Genomic DNA, 16,749 nt, shown 5'->3' on the forward strand with positions numbered 1-16,749 from the left:
GGCTATTTTGTATCCGGGCTATTTTGACGGAGCTTTTTTGACGGGGCTGTTTTGACCGGGCCATTTTGACGGGTCACGACAAACTGCGGTATACTTACAGGCGAAGCTACAGCTCTTTTGGAAGCCCTAATCTTCTTCAAAAAGAGTAAAACGGTGAACTGCATTATCATAACAGACTCATTAAATAGCGGAAAGTTGCGGAATAGGTAGTTGAAATTGTCTATTATTATTATATAAGAAAAAGTTTACAATTCTACATCCCCTCCATTTTACAAAAAATGGGAAATACGGGTTGAAAAATATTTTCTCGGGTGTGAAAAAATAGACATTCAAAATATGTCCGGAATTGGATAAAATGACTAATTCTAAGCAACTTTTGTTCTATAGAGTTTTTTTAATAAGTCTATATTTTTCAAGTTATTTGTGAATTAATAATATGTTAACCACCACTTATGTCCACCCCCACAACCACAATGAGGCTACCCACTCTTAGTAACATAGCTCCATCAAAACGACACCGCAACAAACATTGTTTAAAAAATACATTATTGATAATCGTTAACTTCTAGTTCACAAGACATTCCCCATATTCTTGGAAAATTCTTGGTCTTCGATCTAGGATACCTCCCTGAAATCCGCTTAAACGCTACACCATCCTATTTTTGACTTAAATTACCGATGGAGAGAAGAATGGGAAAATTCATTCAAAATGCAATTTATCTATTTATTTTATTTAAATCAAAAATACCTACATAACAATACAAAAGTACATACAATAATAACGACCTAAAAACCAACAATAATATGTGTATAAACAAGAATGAAACAACTTCACGTTACATGAAAGAAATGTAACCTGCAGAGTACTGTCTTCATAATTTTTCGCTGGTAAGGACGGGCCTGGATAAAAAATTGTCCAACGTTGCTTGTCTTGCCTTCTTGTGTGTTCCGTTCTTCAGTAATTTAAAACAGCTAATGGATGAGCTAATTTCTTCAGAAACTTTATAGCCCAATAAATGACCGTTTTGGAGTGTAATTTCCAGGGGCAACTCCGAATTGAATGAAAATTTGGATTTAGGTTCTACTTACCCTCTACTTCAAAGTTGAATTTGTGCCGTTGGTTGCTTTTACTTGAGGGGTGACATTTACCCCTTCTCGGGAGGTGAAAAACGCGTGTTTAAAATAAGACCGGAAATGGACAAATTGACTTATTTTAACCACCTTTTGTTTTATAAAGTTTTTTACGTAAGTCAATGCTTTTCGAGTTATTCACGATTTAAAATGTTGATTTTTCGACAAAAAAACTACGTTTTCAGACCGTTTTTCCCAAATAACTCAAAAAGTAAATATTTTATCGAAAAAAATATTTTTAGTAAAAGTGTAGCCTATAAAAAAATGAAAAAAATGGTGTACCAGTAAAGTCTACATATTGAGTAGAAGCAAAGTTGTAGGTCATGAAAAATACGTTCTTATTCGTCTAATTCCAAATCGAATAATTCAACGCGAAATCACCGAAGAAAGAAGCGTTTTTCGGGAAAACCTTATTAACATTTTTAAAGTATCGAAAAAACCTTATTATTTGTTTTTTAAAAAAGTTCACAGCATCAAAAATAAACGAGTTACACTGAAAAAAAAAGTTGGCCCCTTTTTTTTGGTAAAAAAAATCGTGAAAACCTCCCTTTATTTAGCACCCTAAATGAAATTAATCGTTTTTTAACTTGTATGTGTATTGTTTATATGATCTGTAAGTTTGATTGGTTTGAAGTGCTTATTTTTGAAAACATTTGGTTTTATAGTAAAATAAAATTTCTAAAAATTTTTGAAAAATTTCATTTTTTCAAAATAACTTAAAAAGTATTAGTGATAATAAAAATCCTAAAGAGTAAAAAAATGTAGGGTTTGCTATTATAAATATGCTAGTTTCATTTTGTTTCTCCGTAAGACAAAAATTGGTTAAGATATGGCTGTTCAAAATTGCATACACTCGTGATTAGTGACCCATTCAAACTTTCTCAATTATAACCCTTTCAAAAATAAACACTTTAAACCGGTGAGACTGACAGATAATATAAAAAATAGATAGGTAAGTAAATTGTTTGTAAAGCGGTAGCAATTAATTTCATTTGGGGAGCTAAACACGGCGAGATTATCATGATTTTTTACAAAAAAAAGAGGGTTAACTTTATTTTGAGCGTAACTCGCTTATTTTTAATGCTAACACTTTTATTAACAATTAAAACAAAGCTTTTTATAAACACATTAAAAAAGTTTAAATGGGGTTTTCCCGAAAAGTGCTTAATTTTTCGGTGATTTCACCTTGAAGTATTTGATTTGGAATTAGACGAATAAGAACGTATTTTTCATGAGCTACAACTTTGTTTTTATTTGATTGATAAACTTTACTAATACACCATTTTTTGGATTTTTTATAAGCTACACTTTTTCTAAGGATATTGTTTTCGATAAAATATTTACTTTTTGAGTTCTTTGCGAAAAACCGTCTGAAAACGTAGTTTTTTTGTGGAAAAATCAACATTTTCAATGGCAAATAACTCGAAAAGTATTGACTTATTGCTTAAAATCGGTAAATTTATCCATTTCCGGTCTTATCTTGAACGTATGTTTTTTCACCCCGTGAAGGGGTGACTGTCACCCCCCAAGTAAAAGCAACCAACGGCACAATTTCAACTTTGAAGTGGAGCGTAAGTGGAACCTAAATCCAAATTTTCATGCAATTCAGAGTTGCCCCTGAAAATTACACGGTATCGCCGAATTTCCCGTTCATTTACTGGGCTATTAGCGCTACGTTCGATTTCAGCATCGTTTGCAAGAAGAATGTTTATTCCTTATTCCAAATAGGAAAAAGCTATCGACAATTTTTTTTATGTTAGCTGTTTGAATACAACAGGCTCTGTCTCTTCACCAAATGCCAATTCTGCTTGCAACTGAAAGGGGAAATGAGGCTCCCAATGAGGAAGTTTCTCATATGAAAGGGGATTCCTATCAGCTTCAAGTAGATCAAGCATATGGTGTTGGTTCAAACCTTCAAAGCAGAGATCATGTGTTAGATCCAAAATTGTTTGGCTAGTTTCAGGAATGAAATTACCTTCTGTACTTTTTACATTTTCTGGCAAATTTTTTTTCCAAACATGATTGTTGTTATTTTAATTCGCTTTATGATTCACTGATGCTGCCAACAGAATCCGTGATGTTATAGTATTTCCAAAATGTCTTAATTGAAGGTTTACCATCGGTTTCCCCTATAACTGGTCGAAAAGTTCAGCGTAGGTAATACGCCTTAAAAGTGGCTATTGTACCCTAATCCATTGGTTGCATCAGAGCTGTAGTATATTTCGGAAGGTACTGAATCGTGACATCTTCAGATAGTTAGGATAAACAATTAGGATGCCCTGGAGCATTATCCAAAATTAGTAAAGCCTCGTTGCTTAAGTTATTATCTCGCAAATATTTTTTCACTTCTGTACATAAGTGATTTTTGAACCAATCTTCAAAAGTAGCTTTAGTCATCCAAGCTTTCTCGTTGAATCTACATATGAATGGGTAATTGATTTTTATTTAGTTCTTTAAGAGCCCCTGGATTTTCGGACGAATATATTAAAAGTGGTTTTAACTTAAAATCATCCGCAGAATTTGCACCAAGTAGCAAAGTTAATCGTTCTTTAGACACCTTATAACCAGGCGAAGATTTTCCGGTTTTTGAAATATACGTCAGATACATACCATCATAATATATTATCAAGACCATCAAAAAAATTGCATGGATCAAATTATTCATAAAGTCAAAAACCTGAGTATACGGTACAGAATGGGTGAAGAAATTATCTCTATAGTATGCTATGCAGATGATGCCATACTTATTGCAGAGAGTGAAGATGACCTTCACAGACTTTTATATCAATTTAATATAACAGCAAGAAAGTTTAACATGATAATATCACCAAATAAAACAAAAATTATGGTAATCTCTAAAGATCCAATAAGGTGCAAGCTGGAAGTGGACAGCAAAATAATTCAGCAAGAAAGAAGCATCAGCTACCTGGGAGTATGCGCAGTAATGCATAGTTATGGAGATACAGAAGCGGAAGTTGCCCAACAAATAAACAAAGCCAACAGAATTGCAGGATGTCTCAAACACACTATCTGGTGCAACACACATCTGCGGACAGAAACTAAGATTTATAAGACAGTAGTTAGGCCAACTAGGGCTTACACTGCGGAAACAAGGTCTGACACCACAAGGACAAAAAGACTGATGGAAACGTGTGAAATGCAAATAAAAAAAATACAGGATCCTTTGTAAAATGTATATTTAAAAGACCCCAATAAGGGTTACATCACAAAATAAACAAAATAAAACGTTTTCGGATTAACAAGTAATCCATCATTAGTGTTGAGCCCTAAAATGATAGGTATAACTTAATTAATAAAAGACAATGTTGTAAAAGTTGACTAAGGTTAAGAATTGACTGAGGTCATACTTACAATAGCATGTATGCGTGAGCCACCAAAAGGTTATGGGTAAAAATCCTTTAAAAGTTATAAGATCTTATATGATACTACATATTGTGATTAAAATAGGTGGGTGTTACAAATATTCCTGGATATTACTCAGAGCAACTGGATATTAGTCATGACTATCATCTATGTTTTTATTTCTATAGAAATTTTCTATAAGCAACATCCTACCTCATACTCTCATTTGATTCACATTTCATCGTTCCACACTCTTATTATTTCACTTCTATAGTACTTCAGACATACATCATCCGTTATATTTTCTACATTATTTTTTATCAACACATCATACCAGCCTGAACCTCCACCCATTTTCCTTATTCATTCATTCATTTTCGGGCGGTTTGGGGTTGAGTCTCTTGGGTTTTCAGTCTCATCAAGTGTTTTTTAGTCTCTGTCTCATTCGCACATAACAACAAAATTTCTTCAGTAAAACGAAATATATCATCACTTTCCAATTTTGTCATGTCATCTGTACTCAACAAATTAGATCAAATTATCAGTCATTAAAACACACACATTAATTAATAACTTAGAATTGTACATTTATGTACACATCAAACAAATTCTGATATCCTAGACGTTATTACGTAAAAGGCCTTTTTCAATAATTCTAAGTCTATTTACACATCTGTATTCTAATGTATTGCTGACTGCATAACTCCTAGTACCTATTTATCATTTGTCATGTTCATATATTTAATCATCACATACTTCACAATTTTCTACATTTAAGTTCGAATATTTCTAACACCAATATATGGATATTTGATACATAATGTTTTATTTTTAACATCAACATAAACTTTAAATTCGTTGGCTGAAGTAACAAAACAGTTGATAACGTCACATTGACAATCTGTCTCTGTCATACTTCTGAAGTTCCTTCACCTTTCAGTTCAGTTGACACTCAATTTTCAGTATGTGAGGTTCATCCCTCTCATATCACATCCACGTGGGTTAGAGTCCTGTGTTGCCGTGGGTAATATCCAGGAATATTTGCAACATCCACCTATTTTAATCATAATAAATGTAGTATCATATAAGACCTTATAACTTTTAAAGGGTTTTTACCCATAACTTTTTGGTGGCTCACGCATGCATGCTATTGTAAGTATGACATCAGTCAATTCTTAACCTTAGTCAACTTTTACAACATTGTCTTTTATTAATTAGATTATACTTGCATTTTAGGGCTTAACTCTGATGATGGATTACTTGTTAATCCGAAAACGTTTTGTTTTGTGATGTAACCCTTATAGGGGTCTTTTAAATATACCTTTTACAAAGGATCCTGTATTTTTTGTGATTTATGGTATACAGCCAGCTACAGGAATTTTATTTTCCTCGTGGATTTTTTGAAATGAAAATAATCCCGAGATTTCACAGGAAAATCATTATGGAGCAGACAACGTAGAGCAGACCTCAGGCAAAGCTGTAATGTAGAGAACATAAATGACTGGACACTGAAAAGAAAAATATAATGGTATAGCCATATAAGCAGAATGGGAGAAGGAAGACTGGTAAAGATAGCACGAGATAGATCACCAAACGGCCAAAGGAGTATAGGAAGGCCAAGGAAGAGATGGAGTGACAAACTGGATATCTGATGAGGAGGCATCCGAAGACGGAACAGGCGCGAGCTTATTAAGGATGCAGGAACAAGAAGAAGAAGAAGAAAAAGAAGAATAAAATAATTAAATGTACGCGCGATCAAGCATTCGCTTCCAATAAAACCTTGTTTCGTCTACGTTAAACATGGAGGATTATAACCATCGCTTTCAATAATTTCCTTTAAACTGTTGGGAAATTCTGTAGATGCTACCTAATGAGCGCTAGCTGCTTCACCTTTCATTTCCAAATTATGCAAATTAAATCTCTTTTTAAAATTTTCAAACCATCCGCGGCTTGCTTTAAATGTGACATCTTCAACAGATTCCTCGGTATCTTCTTTCTTCAACTTTTCGAAAATACGTAAAGCTTTTTCCTGGATAGTCATTGGACTCATTGGAATTCTCCGTGTGTTATTGTCCTCAATCCATATAATCAATAGTTCTTCCATTTTTTCCATAATCCAGTTTCTTTGGCGTGTTAATCTCGAGACATCTAAAGGTACACCAGATTGCAAATATGTTTTAATGTATTCTTTTTGATCGCGAATAGTTTGAATAGTAGATTTCGGAAGTCCCATTGCTTTGTAAATTTCAACAATTTTCTCTCCAGCTTCAATACGACGTAATACTTCCAGTTTAGTTCCTAGTGTGACTGATTTTCGGCATCTCTTTTTATCAGTCTTCGAAGTCGATAATCGTTTCGGTGGCATTTTGTCTAAAAAATAATGAAATTATAAAATAAGATTCTGAAAACTGTTTTCTCGTACCATGTACATTTTTATATTCAGTTTGGTTTTTGTTGTCAATGTATCACCAGAGAACATGTGGTTATTGTTCTCTGCTATCACTCCTTTCTAATTTCACTCAACGAAAAAAGTATGTAATATTAATAAAAATGATAATTCAGGCAACAAAAGCAATACTTAAAATTTGTCCAATTCTTGGTTTTATTAGAACAACAAAGCGATGTTAATCAATTCATTATTTTCGTTAGTTGATCCAATGTATTACGTTTACTGAATTGATGAACATCCATTTATTAATATTACGAACACTGTTCACTGAGCCAACGCACACTATTCATTGAAACAACAACGTTGTTAATTGACCGACGAAGACTATTCGTTGTGTCAATAACAGTGTTATTTCTCCTAACGTATTTCGTTTATTTCTACAATTATTTCCGTTTATTCTTACAATTAATTCCGTTCATTTCCACAATAAATACGGTTATTCTTACAAGCAATTCTACTCATCCCTACAATCAGTTTCGTTCATTCCTACTATGAACGTATTTTATATTGATAATTACTGAATGCATTAGCTCAATGTATGATATTAAATGATTAATAATAATTTTGCAAATCCCCCTTTTTTGTCCTAAACCTAATGGACTTTACACTGTGTGATTTCTCATATGATTTCACTTATACAGTGCGCTGGAAAAAGTGTTGCCCCCTTATTACCTTATTTATTTTTAGCAAATAAGCAAAACGCTCGGACAGGTCGATTTTTAAAATAATCAAAGTAGATTATAACATCAATGTTTCGAACTTTACGCGATCCCTCTTCAGGTGACAGCCACAACTTTAGTTTTTTTAAATAGGAAAGTACATCATGTGACAGCTCATTTAAAAGCGTTTGAAATAGTGATTCCAAAATTGTTTAACATTTTTTGGAGATCGCAGGTGCAAAATTTCGATCGAAATCTTTTTAAACGCATTCATTTTTTTTTGGAATCCTGAGAAAACTAATAAGTATTTTTGACAAATTTAAACGCAGAATAAAAGATTACTATCGAATAAAAGATTATTACCGAGAGCTGAAAGTCCCTTAGAATAAACAAAAAGTTTCCTTTGAATGGTATATTTGAAATTAAAAATCATACTAAATTGGTTATTGTTCTCTGGTATCACCCCTTTCTAATTTCACGCAACGAAAAAACTACGTAATATTAATAAAAATGATAATTCAGGCAATAAAAGCAATACTTAAAATTTGTCCAATTCTTGTTTTTATTAGAACAACAAAGCGATGTTAATCAATTCATTATTTTCGTTAGTTGATCCAATGTATTACGTTTATTGAATGGATGAACATCCATTTATTAATATTACGAACACTGTTCACTGAGCCAACGCACACTATTCAGTGAAACAACAACGTTGTTAATTGACCGACGAAGACTATTCGTTGTGTCAATAACAGTGTTATTTCTCCTAACGTATTTCGTTTATTTGTACAATTATTTCCGTTTATTCTTACAATTAATTCCGTTCATTTCCACAATAAATACGGTTATTCTTACAAGCAATTCTATTCATCCCTACAATCAGTTTCGTTCATTCCTACTATGAACGTATTTTATATTGGTAATTACTGAATGCATTAGCTCAATGTATGATATTAAATGATTAATAATAATTTTGCAAATCCCCCTTTTTTGTCCTAAACCTAATGGACTTTTAGTCCAGAGAAATAAGGTTTTTCTCGTGACACATCCCCCTCCAGGCCGAAACCAAATTTTTTGAGTAGTATGGACATCTATATTATTAACCTATATGTTTCCTGCAGCCGATTTTGATGATATACATAATTATAAACAAATGAAGATCGAAAAACGGTAAATTATCGCTTTTTTCGTCTATTACCAAAAAGTTAAGCACTTTAAACAAATTTGAGAGTAAGAAACTCATAAATCGTATAAAATACTTCAATATGGCATTCGCTGAATATGTCCAACCTTATTGGTTGCTTAGAAAATTGCAAAATAAATCATAAATATTGAGTTTTTATAAATATTCGTAACTTAGGTAAAAATTAACTTAGAATCTTCTTATTACGCGGAATGCCGAGACTTCTTGTACTTAAATTATATTTTAAATTTCAAAGCAATTGGTCAAATAGTTTAAAAGTTATTTAATTTATTTTTCCCAAATTCATTTTTTTTTTGCAACACTATAAGTCAGAAAATTATGAGGTTACAATAATACTTCGGACAGTTTATGAAAGAAGAACATTTATACTATTACCTTAATTAAAAATAAATGACAAAAAATAATTTTAAACAGTGTAAAATTATTTTGCAAAAACATGTCCATTTTTTGCTTACTTAAAAACAATTAGAATAACTTTTTAACCGTTACCCGTAGAAAAATTATTTTTTCATATTTAGAAAGACTGAATTTTTATACACATTTAGAAAGAAAAACAACTGTTCTAGAACATTTAGGGACAAAGTTAGCCCCCCCATTTTTTTAATTCACATGTTTTTGCAAAATTATTTTGCAATATCTATAAATATTTTTTGTCATTTTTTTTAAATTAAATTAATACTGTAAATTTTCTTCTTTCATAAACTATCCAAAATATTACTGTAACTTCATCATTTTCTGACTTACAGTGTTGCAAAAAAAATTAATTTTGGATAAACAAATTAAATAACTTTTAAACTATTTGACCAATTGCTTTGGAATTTAGGGTGTAATTTAAGCACCATAAGTCTCAGCATTCCATGTAATAAGAAGGTTCTAAGTTAATTTTTACATAAGTTATGAATATTTATTAAAACTCAAAATTTATGATTTATTTGGCAATTTTCTAAGTAACCAATAAGGATAGACATATTCAGCGAACGCCATATTGAAGTTTTTTATACGGTTTATGAGTTTATTACTCTCAAATTTGTTTAAAATGCCCAATTTTTTAGTAAGAGACGAAAAAAGCGAAAATTTACCGTTTTTTGATCTTCATTTGTTTATAACTATGTATATCATCAAAATCGGCTGCAGGAAACATATAGGTTATTATTATAGATGACCATATTACTCGAAAAATTTGGTTTCAGCCTGGAGGGGGATGTGTCACCAACACGATATTTTTTTTCCTTATTTCTCTGAACTATTTACACTGTGTGATTTCTCATATGATTTCACTTATACAGTGCGCTGGAAAAAGTGTTGCCCCCTTATTAACTTATTTATTTTTAGCAAATAAGCAAAACGCTCGGACAGGTCGATTTTTAAAATAATCAAAGTTTCGAACATCAATGTTTCGAACTTTACGCGATCCCTCTTCAGGTGACAGCCACAACTTAAGTTTTTTTTAATGGGAAAGTACATCATATGACAGCTCATTTAAAAGCGTTTGAAATAGTGATTCCAAAATTGTATAACACTTTTTGGAGATCGCAGGTGCAAAATTTCGATCGAAATCTTTTTAAACGCATTCATTTTTTTTGGAATCCTGAGAAAACTAATAAGTATTTTTGACAAATTTAAACGCAGAATAAAACATTACTATCGAATAAAAGATTATTACCGAGGGCTGAAAGTCCCTTAGAATAAACAAAAAGTTTCCTTTGAATGGTATATTTGAAATTAAAAATCATACTAAATTTTCTCTTTTTGACCCCTGTGACTTATTAAAATAATCATTATAGAAGTTCTCAGGGACTTCATACCCTCGATAATACTGTAATATTTTATTCTGCGTTTAAATTTTTCAAAAATACTAATTAGTTTTCTCAGGATTCAAAAAAAAATGAATACGATAATAGACACACGAAAACTTCCTTCCACGGACTACACTTGGAAACGAAATGAAATTATTCGGCACTTCGGCAGAGGTAACAGCATTGTTTAACAAAGAACGATAAGGAAAAACCGTTACATTTCAAATGGTCAAGCAAAACATTTATTGTTTCAACAACTTCGTTTATTGTTACCATGGCCGCATTGATTGTGGTTATTAAACGCAGTAGTAGATTGATTAATGCATTCGTTGTCACAACAATCACTTTACATCTATTCAATAATCAAATATTACTTTATATTAACAACATTTGTACATTGTTTTAATGAAATCTGTACGTTGTCACGATAAACCAAGGTAATAGCTTATCATCTACGAAATCAAGAAAGTGCTTTGCTGCCAGAATTACCATTATTTATTAAATATACGAAACTAACTTATTGTCTGAATAAATTGAGTGTTATTGATTAATGTTCTCTAATTATTTTCACAATTTTTATTCAATCATTGTGACAATAACCAATTACATTGATCAGTGTCTAAAAGTTCGTTGAAACAAAAAATTAAATTGTTGTTACAACGAAATACTACTTAATAATCACTGTTAATCAATATTACGAACTAAATTTTTTTGAGTCTTGCCTCTTATTATTTTTAAAGATTTCTCCAGTGAAAAGACTGGGGCCTGGACTGAATAGGCCTAGATCCCGCGCACCAAAAAAAGTTTATTAATAGCAAGTTGAAAATTTGTTAATAGCTTAACGATGTCTAGTCGAGCAAACTTTGATGTACGGGAACACTGGACCAGGGGAAGTTTTAATTGTGGAACAGATTACAGGTTTCGAACGTCAGACTACGAAAACGTCCCATGTATTTTGTCGGGCAGAACTTCAATTGATTTGTTACCGTTTCATTAAACTCTCATGGGAAAATCAGACTGCTATTTACCACCAATATAATTCCTGTCATTTGATATGTTCTACGTGTCGGACAAACATTTTTTCATATATTATATAAAGTTTGCTATTGAATAAACGTAAAAACAACCTGCTAGTTTTCACAATAATAACTTGTCAGGATGACACGTTCCACAATTAAAACTTCCCCTGTTAAAGTGTTCCATACATCAAAGTTTGTTCGACTAGACATCGTTAAGCTATTAACAAATTTTCAGCTTCCTATTAATCAATTTTTTTTGGTATGCGGGATCCAGACCTATAATGTCAATGCTGACAGCATATGGCATAATAAGCTAGCATATTGTTGTAATTATAATTAAAATTCACAAAAAAGGATTCAAAGATGACAACAATATCATATGTAAAAGGCATATCAGAAAAAAAAGGATAAGAAAAAAGTATCAAACAACAAACAAGAAAGATCCAATATGCATCTTGTGAATGCAACAATTTATACGTGGAAGAAACTTCAAAAACTACCCGTGTTGAGCTGCCCCCCCCCCCCCACTTGCAAAAATTAAAAAACAAATAGCCCTGGTTTATGAGCTATTTATGATCTCTCATATTCCGCAAACTAAAAATTTTGAGCTCGTTCCACTGAGCAGGAATTTAATACCCTACTGGGGGGGTTGAGTCAGCCCCCCCCCCCCCACTACTTAAAAATAGGAATATTGAATCGGTTTTTGCGGCAGAATTACGAGCTATTTATGAGCTCTTGAAATTATATAGTTTCGATTTTTAAGCTCATCCCCTTCACCCCCAAACAACCCTTTAATTGATTTAACTTAAGAGAAAGATGCTGAGAAAACTTAAAATATATCGTATTGCGGATATAATTGATATAGCTTATATACTCTAAGAATAAACTATTAAATCAAGAGCATTTCGATTATTGAGCTACAACCCCTTCGCAAGAAAACCACCCTATCTTCCCGGCTTAAGAGAAAGTTGTACTTAAAATGCATTAAACTAATTATTTGGCGACTACATATCATTTAATAATTTATAAGCTTCCAAATTACGCGCATTTAGATCAGTAGATTGCAATTTATTTTGTATAGTGCAGTCACTGAAGGTAAAAATCAACGATTACCTTCAATTTCGGTGAACCTTCATCGATTTTCGTCTTTCATTTAGAGGATACGTCAAGAAACAAAGGTGACATGGTACCACCTTGCGCCTTTACCCTGAGGGTGGATACCGCCCCTTCTCGGGGGTGAAAATTATTTTATAAAAAATAAATGCACAAATCAATAAAAGAACAAATTAAAAGCAAAATTTATTATATAAAGTTAATAAAATAAGTCAATACTTTTTAAATTATTAAAGATCAAAGATTTTAATTATTTGTGAAAAAAATGCATGTTTTGAAAAGGTTTTTTGTAAATCACTGAAAAACTTTAAGTTTTTACAAAAAAGGTAATAGTAGTTTAATTCGTATAGCTTATATTCTAAGAATAAATTCTTAAATCACGTGTCTTTCGATTATAGAGCTACAACCCCTTCGCAAGAAAACGACCCCATATTCCCGGCTTAAGAGAGAGTTGTTTTAATTATTTGGCGACTACATATCGTTTAATAATTTATGAGCTTGCAAAATATACGCATCTCAATTATTGAATTGCCATTTTCTTTCTATAGTGCAGTCACTGAAGGTAAAAATCAACTAGTACCTTCGATTTCGGTAAATCTCCATTTATTTTCACGAATTGACAATAACAACTTGGGGTTTTAGCCTGGGGTATATGTCACCCCTTCTCGGGAGTGAAAATTACTTTATTAAAAATAACCCCACAAATCGAGAGAGGGACAAAGTGTAAGCAAAATTTGTTATATAATGTGATTAAAATAAATCAATACTTTTTGAGTTATTAAAGATCAAATATTTTAATTTTTGGAAAGAAAATGCATGCTTTAGAGCGATTTTTCATAAATGACTCAAAAACTGTAAGTTTTTACAAAAAAGTTTTCATCACTAAAATTGAAGCTAATAAAAAATATAATAAATTGCTTACTTGAAAAACCCTTTAATGTTAATTTAAAGTAAGTTATTGGTAATTAAATGTATATTTTTTCCGCGACTGTTAAAATCTAAGGGTTCAAGCTTAAATAACGGGAAAAAGATGCATTTTATAACACTTAGGTACTAAATACTTGTCAAAGTACTTAGAAATATCTATGAAAAATAAGATGCAGAAAAAGTTGATAGTATCAAAATCCGCTCACCAATTTTCGTGAAAATGAATGGAGATTTACCGAAATCGAAGGTACTAGTTGATTTTTACCTTCAGTGACTGCACTATAGAAAGAAAATGGCAATTCAATAATTGAGATGCGTATATTTTGCAAGCTCATAAATTATTAAACGATATGTAGTCGCCAAATAATTAATTTAAATTATTTTAAGAACAACTCTCTCTTAAGCCGGGAATATGGGGTCGTTTTCTTGCGAAGGGGTTGTAGCTCTATAATCGAAAGACGCGTGATTTAAGAGTTTATTCTTAGAATATAAGCTATACGAATTAAACTACTATTAACTTTTTTGTAAAAACTTAAAGTTTTTCAGTGATTTACAAAAAACCTTTTCAAAACATGCATTTTTTTCACAAATAATTAAAATCTTTGATCTTTAATAACTTAAAAAGTATTGACTTATTTTATTAACTTTATATAATAAATTTTGCTTTTAATTTGTTCTTTTATTGATTTGTGCATTTATTTTTTATAAAATAATTTTCACCCCCGAGAAGGGGCGGTATCCACCCTCAGGGTAAAGGCGCAAGGTGGTACCATGTCACCTTTGTTTCTTGACGTATCCTCTAACCACTGACCAATTTTCGTGAAAATCGATGAAGGTTCACCGAAATTGAAGGTAATCGTTGATTTTTACCTTCAGTGACTGCACTATACAAAATAAATTGCAATTTACTGATCTAAATGCGCGTAATTTGGAAGCTTATAAATTATTAAATGATATGTAGTCGCCAAATAATTAGTTTAACGCATTTTAAATACAACTTTCTCTTAAGCCGGGAAGATAGGGTGGTTTTCTGGCGAAGGGGTTGTAGCTCAATAATCGAAATGCTCTTGATTTAATAGTTTATTTTTAGAGTATATAAGCTATAGGAATTATATTCGCAATACGATATATTTTAAGTTTTCTCAGCATCTTTCTCTTAAGTTAAATCAATTAAAGGGTTGTTTGGGGGTGAAGGGGATGAGCTCAAAAATCGAAACTATATAATTTCAAGAGCTCATAAATAGCTCGTAATTCTGCCGCAAAAACCGATTCAATATTCCTATTTTTAAGTAGTGGGGGGGCTGACTCAGCCCCCCCCCCCGACTAGGGTATTAAATTCCTGCTCAGTGGAACGAGCTCAAAATTTTTAGTTTGCGGAATATGAGAGCTCATAAATAGCTCATAAATCAGGGCTATTTGTTTTTTAATTTTTGCAAGTGGGGGGGGCCAGCTCAACACGGGTTCAAAAACTTTAAGTGTCAGGGTAAACGAGCATGAAACATACATCAAGAACAAAGACTTCGAAAAATCCCAGATATGCAAACATGCCTGAGACTACCAGCACAGAGTAAACTCATACAAGTTCTGTCGAACAGATTATTCTTCTTCTTAAAGTGTTCTCTCCTCAATGGAGGTTGACTACTATAATTGCAAACTCTTCTCTGTTTTTAGCTGTTCTTATTAGCTGTTCAAAGTATAGCCCTGTCCATTGTCGGATTATCTAAGCCAGGATAATCTTTTTCTTCCTAGTTTTCTTTTTTCCTCGATCTTTTCTTTTACTATCAAATGAGCATACTGTTTCTGAGTATGTGACCTAGGTATGATGTTTTTATAACTTGCACTGTATTGAAAAGCTCTCTTTCTTTGCCTATTCTATGCAGCACTTTTTCGTTTAAGGTATGCGATGTACATGAAAATGTTTGAGGATTCTCCAGTAGATCCACATTTCAAAGCCAAATCCACACACATTCCACATTATTTAGAGTTGATGTTTTAAGGGTCCACGTGTCAACTGTATAGAGAAGAGTCTCTATACAGTCTGATTTCGAGTTTTGTTCGAGAATCACACAACAGTTTTTTGTTTTTTTTTTTCAAAAGATTTTCTAGCCTGTCAAAAGATTTTCGATTTTATTTCTATATCAGGATTTAGGCTGATATCGATCCAACATCCCGGGTGCTTAAATTTATTGACGTGTTCTTATCATCATCATCATCACCACTCAGCCCTTTGCGTCCACTGCTGGACATAGGCCTCCCTCATTTTTGTCCATTGTGCTCTATTTTGAGCACTTTGCATCCAATTTCTTGGCATTTTCTTGAGATCGTCAGTCCAACGAGTAGGAGGTCTTCCTCTACTTCTTTTGTCTAATCTCGGCCTCCACCCATGTAATCTCGTCGTCCACCTTTCATCACTGATTCGGGCGACGTGTCCGTCTCAGTTTCATTTCAGTGTAGCAATTCGGGAAATTACATCGGCAACTTCTGTTCTTCGTCTTAAGTCTTCATTTCTAACTCGGCCACGAAGCGACATACTCAGCATTGACCTTTCCATTTTCCTCTGAGCTATTTGCAGCATTTTAGAAGTTGTAGCTGTCATTTTAAAATTTTCGGCACCATAAGTCATCACAGGCAACACGCATTGGTTAAATGTTTTACGTTTTAAGGACATTGGTATATCGCTCTGTTCTAATATGTGTTCATTTTTTGAGCAAGGTTGAGGTACAATTTGGTTTTTCCGGATTGACCGGATCACCTCGTCTTAATGTTTGTTTTGTTGGTCCTATCGATGAGTCGTTGTAGACCTAAGTCGGAATCAACACCGTATCATGATTCCATCCGTGGAATCCTCCAGTGCCTCTTTAAATAGAAACTCGGAGTAAATATTGATTAGCAGCGGTGAGAAAATACATCCCTGTTTCTCCCCGCAAAATTTCTACTTCTGCGGGCGTGGAACCTTCTATCCGTAAAACAAATTATCTATCTATCGATTTACGGATACAATTATGTTACAATAATTATTCAATTGTTAACAGAATCTTGCCGTATTCCCTCGTTCCGAAGGTTGGTGATCATCAGGGCTATACGTATT

The 16,749-nt window shown here is 32.6% G+C and overlaps 1 protein-coding gene across 1 annotated transcript; it reads right to left on the bottom strand.

Moving 5' to 3' along the window:
* Nucleotides 1-5,779: 5,779 nt before the first annotated feature.
* Nucleotides 5,780-7,169, bottom strand: LOC126882455 (putative CENPB DNA-binding domain-containing protein 1). Its single transcript, XM_050647417.1, has one exon. It carries the CDS (start codon nt 6,857-6,859, stop codon nt 6,362-6,364), a length of 498 nt encoding a protein of 165 aa, XP_050503374.1. The 5' UTR covers nt 6,860-7,169; the 3' UTR covers nt 5,780-6,361.
* Nucleotides 7,170-16,749: the final 9,580 nt, after the last annotated feature.

Source organism: Diabrotica virgifera, chromosome 3 (assembly GCF_917563875.1).
Source record: "Diabrotica virgifera virgifera chromosome 3, PGI_DIABVI_V3a".
In the NCBI taxonomy this organism is placed as follows: domain Eukaryota; kingdom Metazoa; phylum Arthropoda; class Insecta; order Coleoptera; family Chrysomelidae; genus Diabrotica; species Diabrotica virgifera.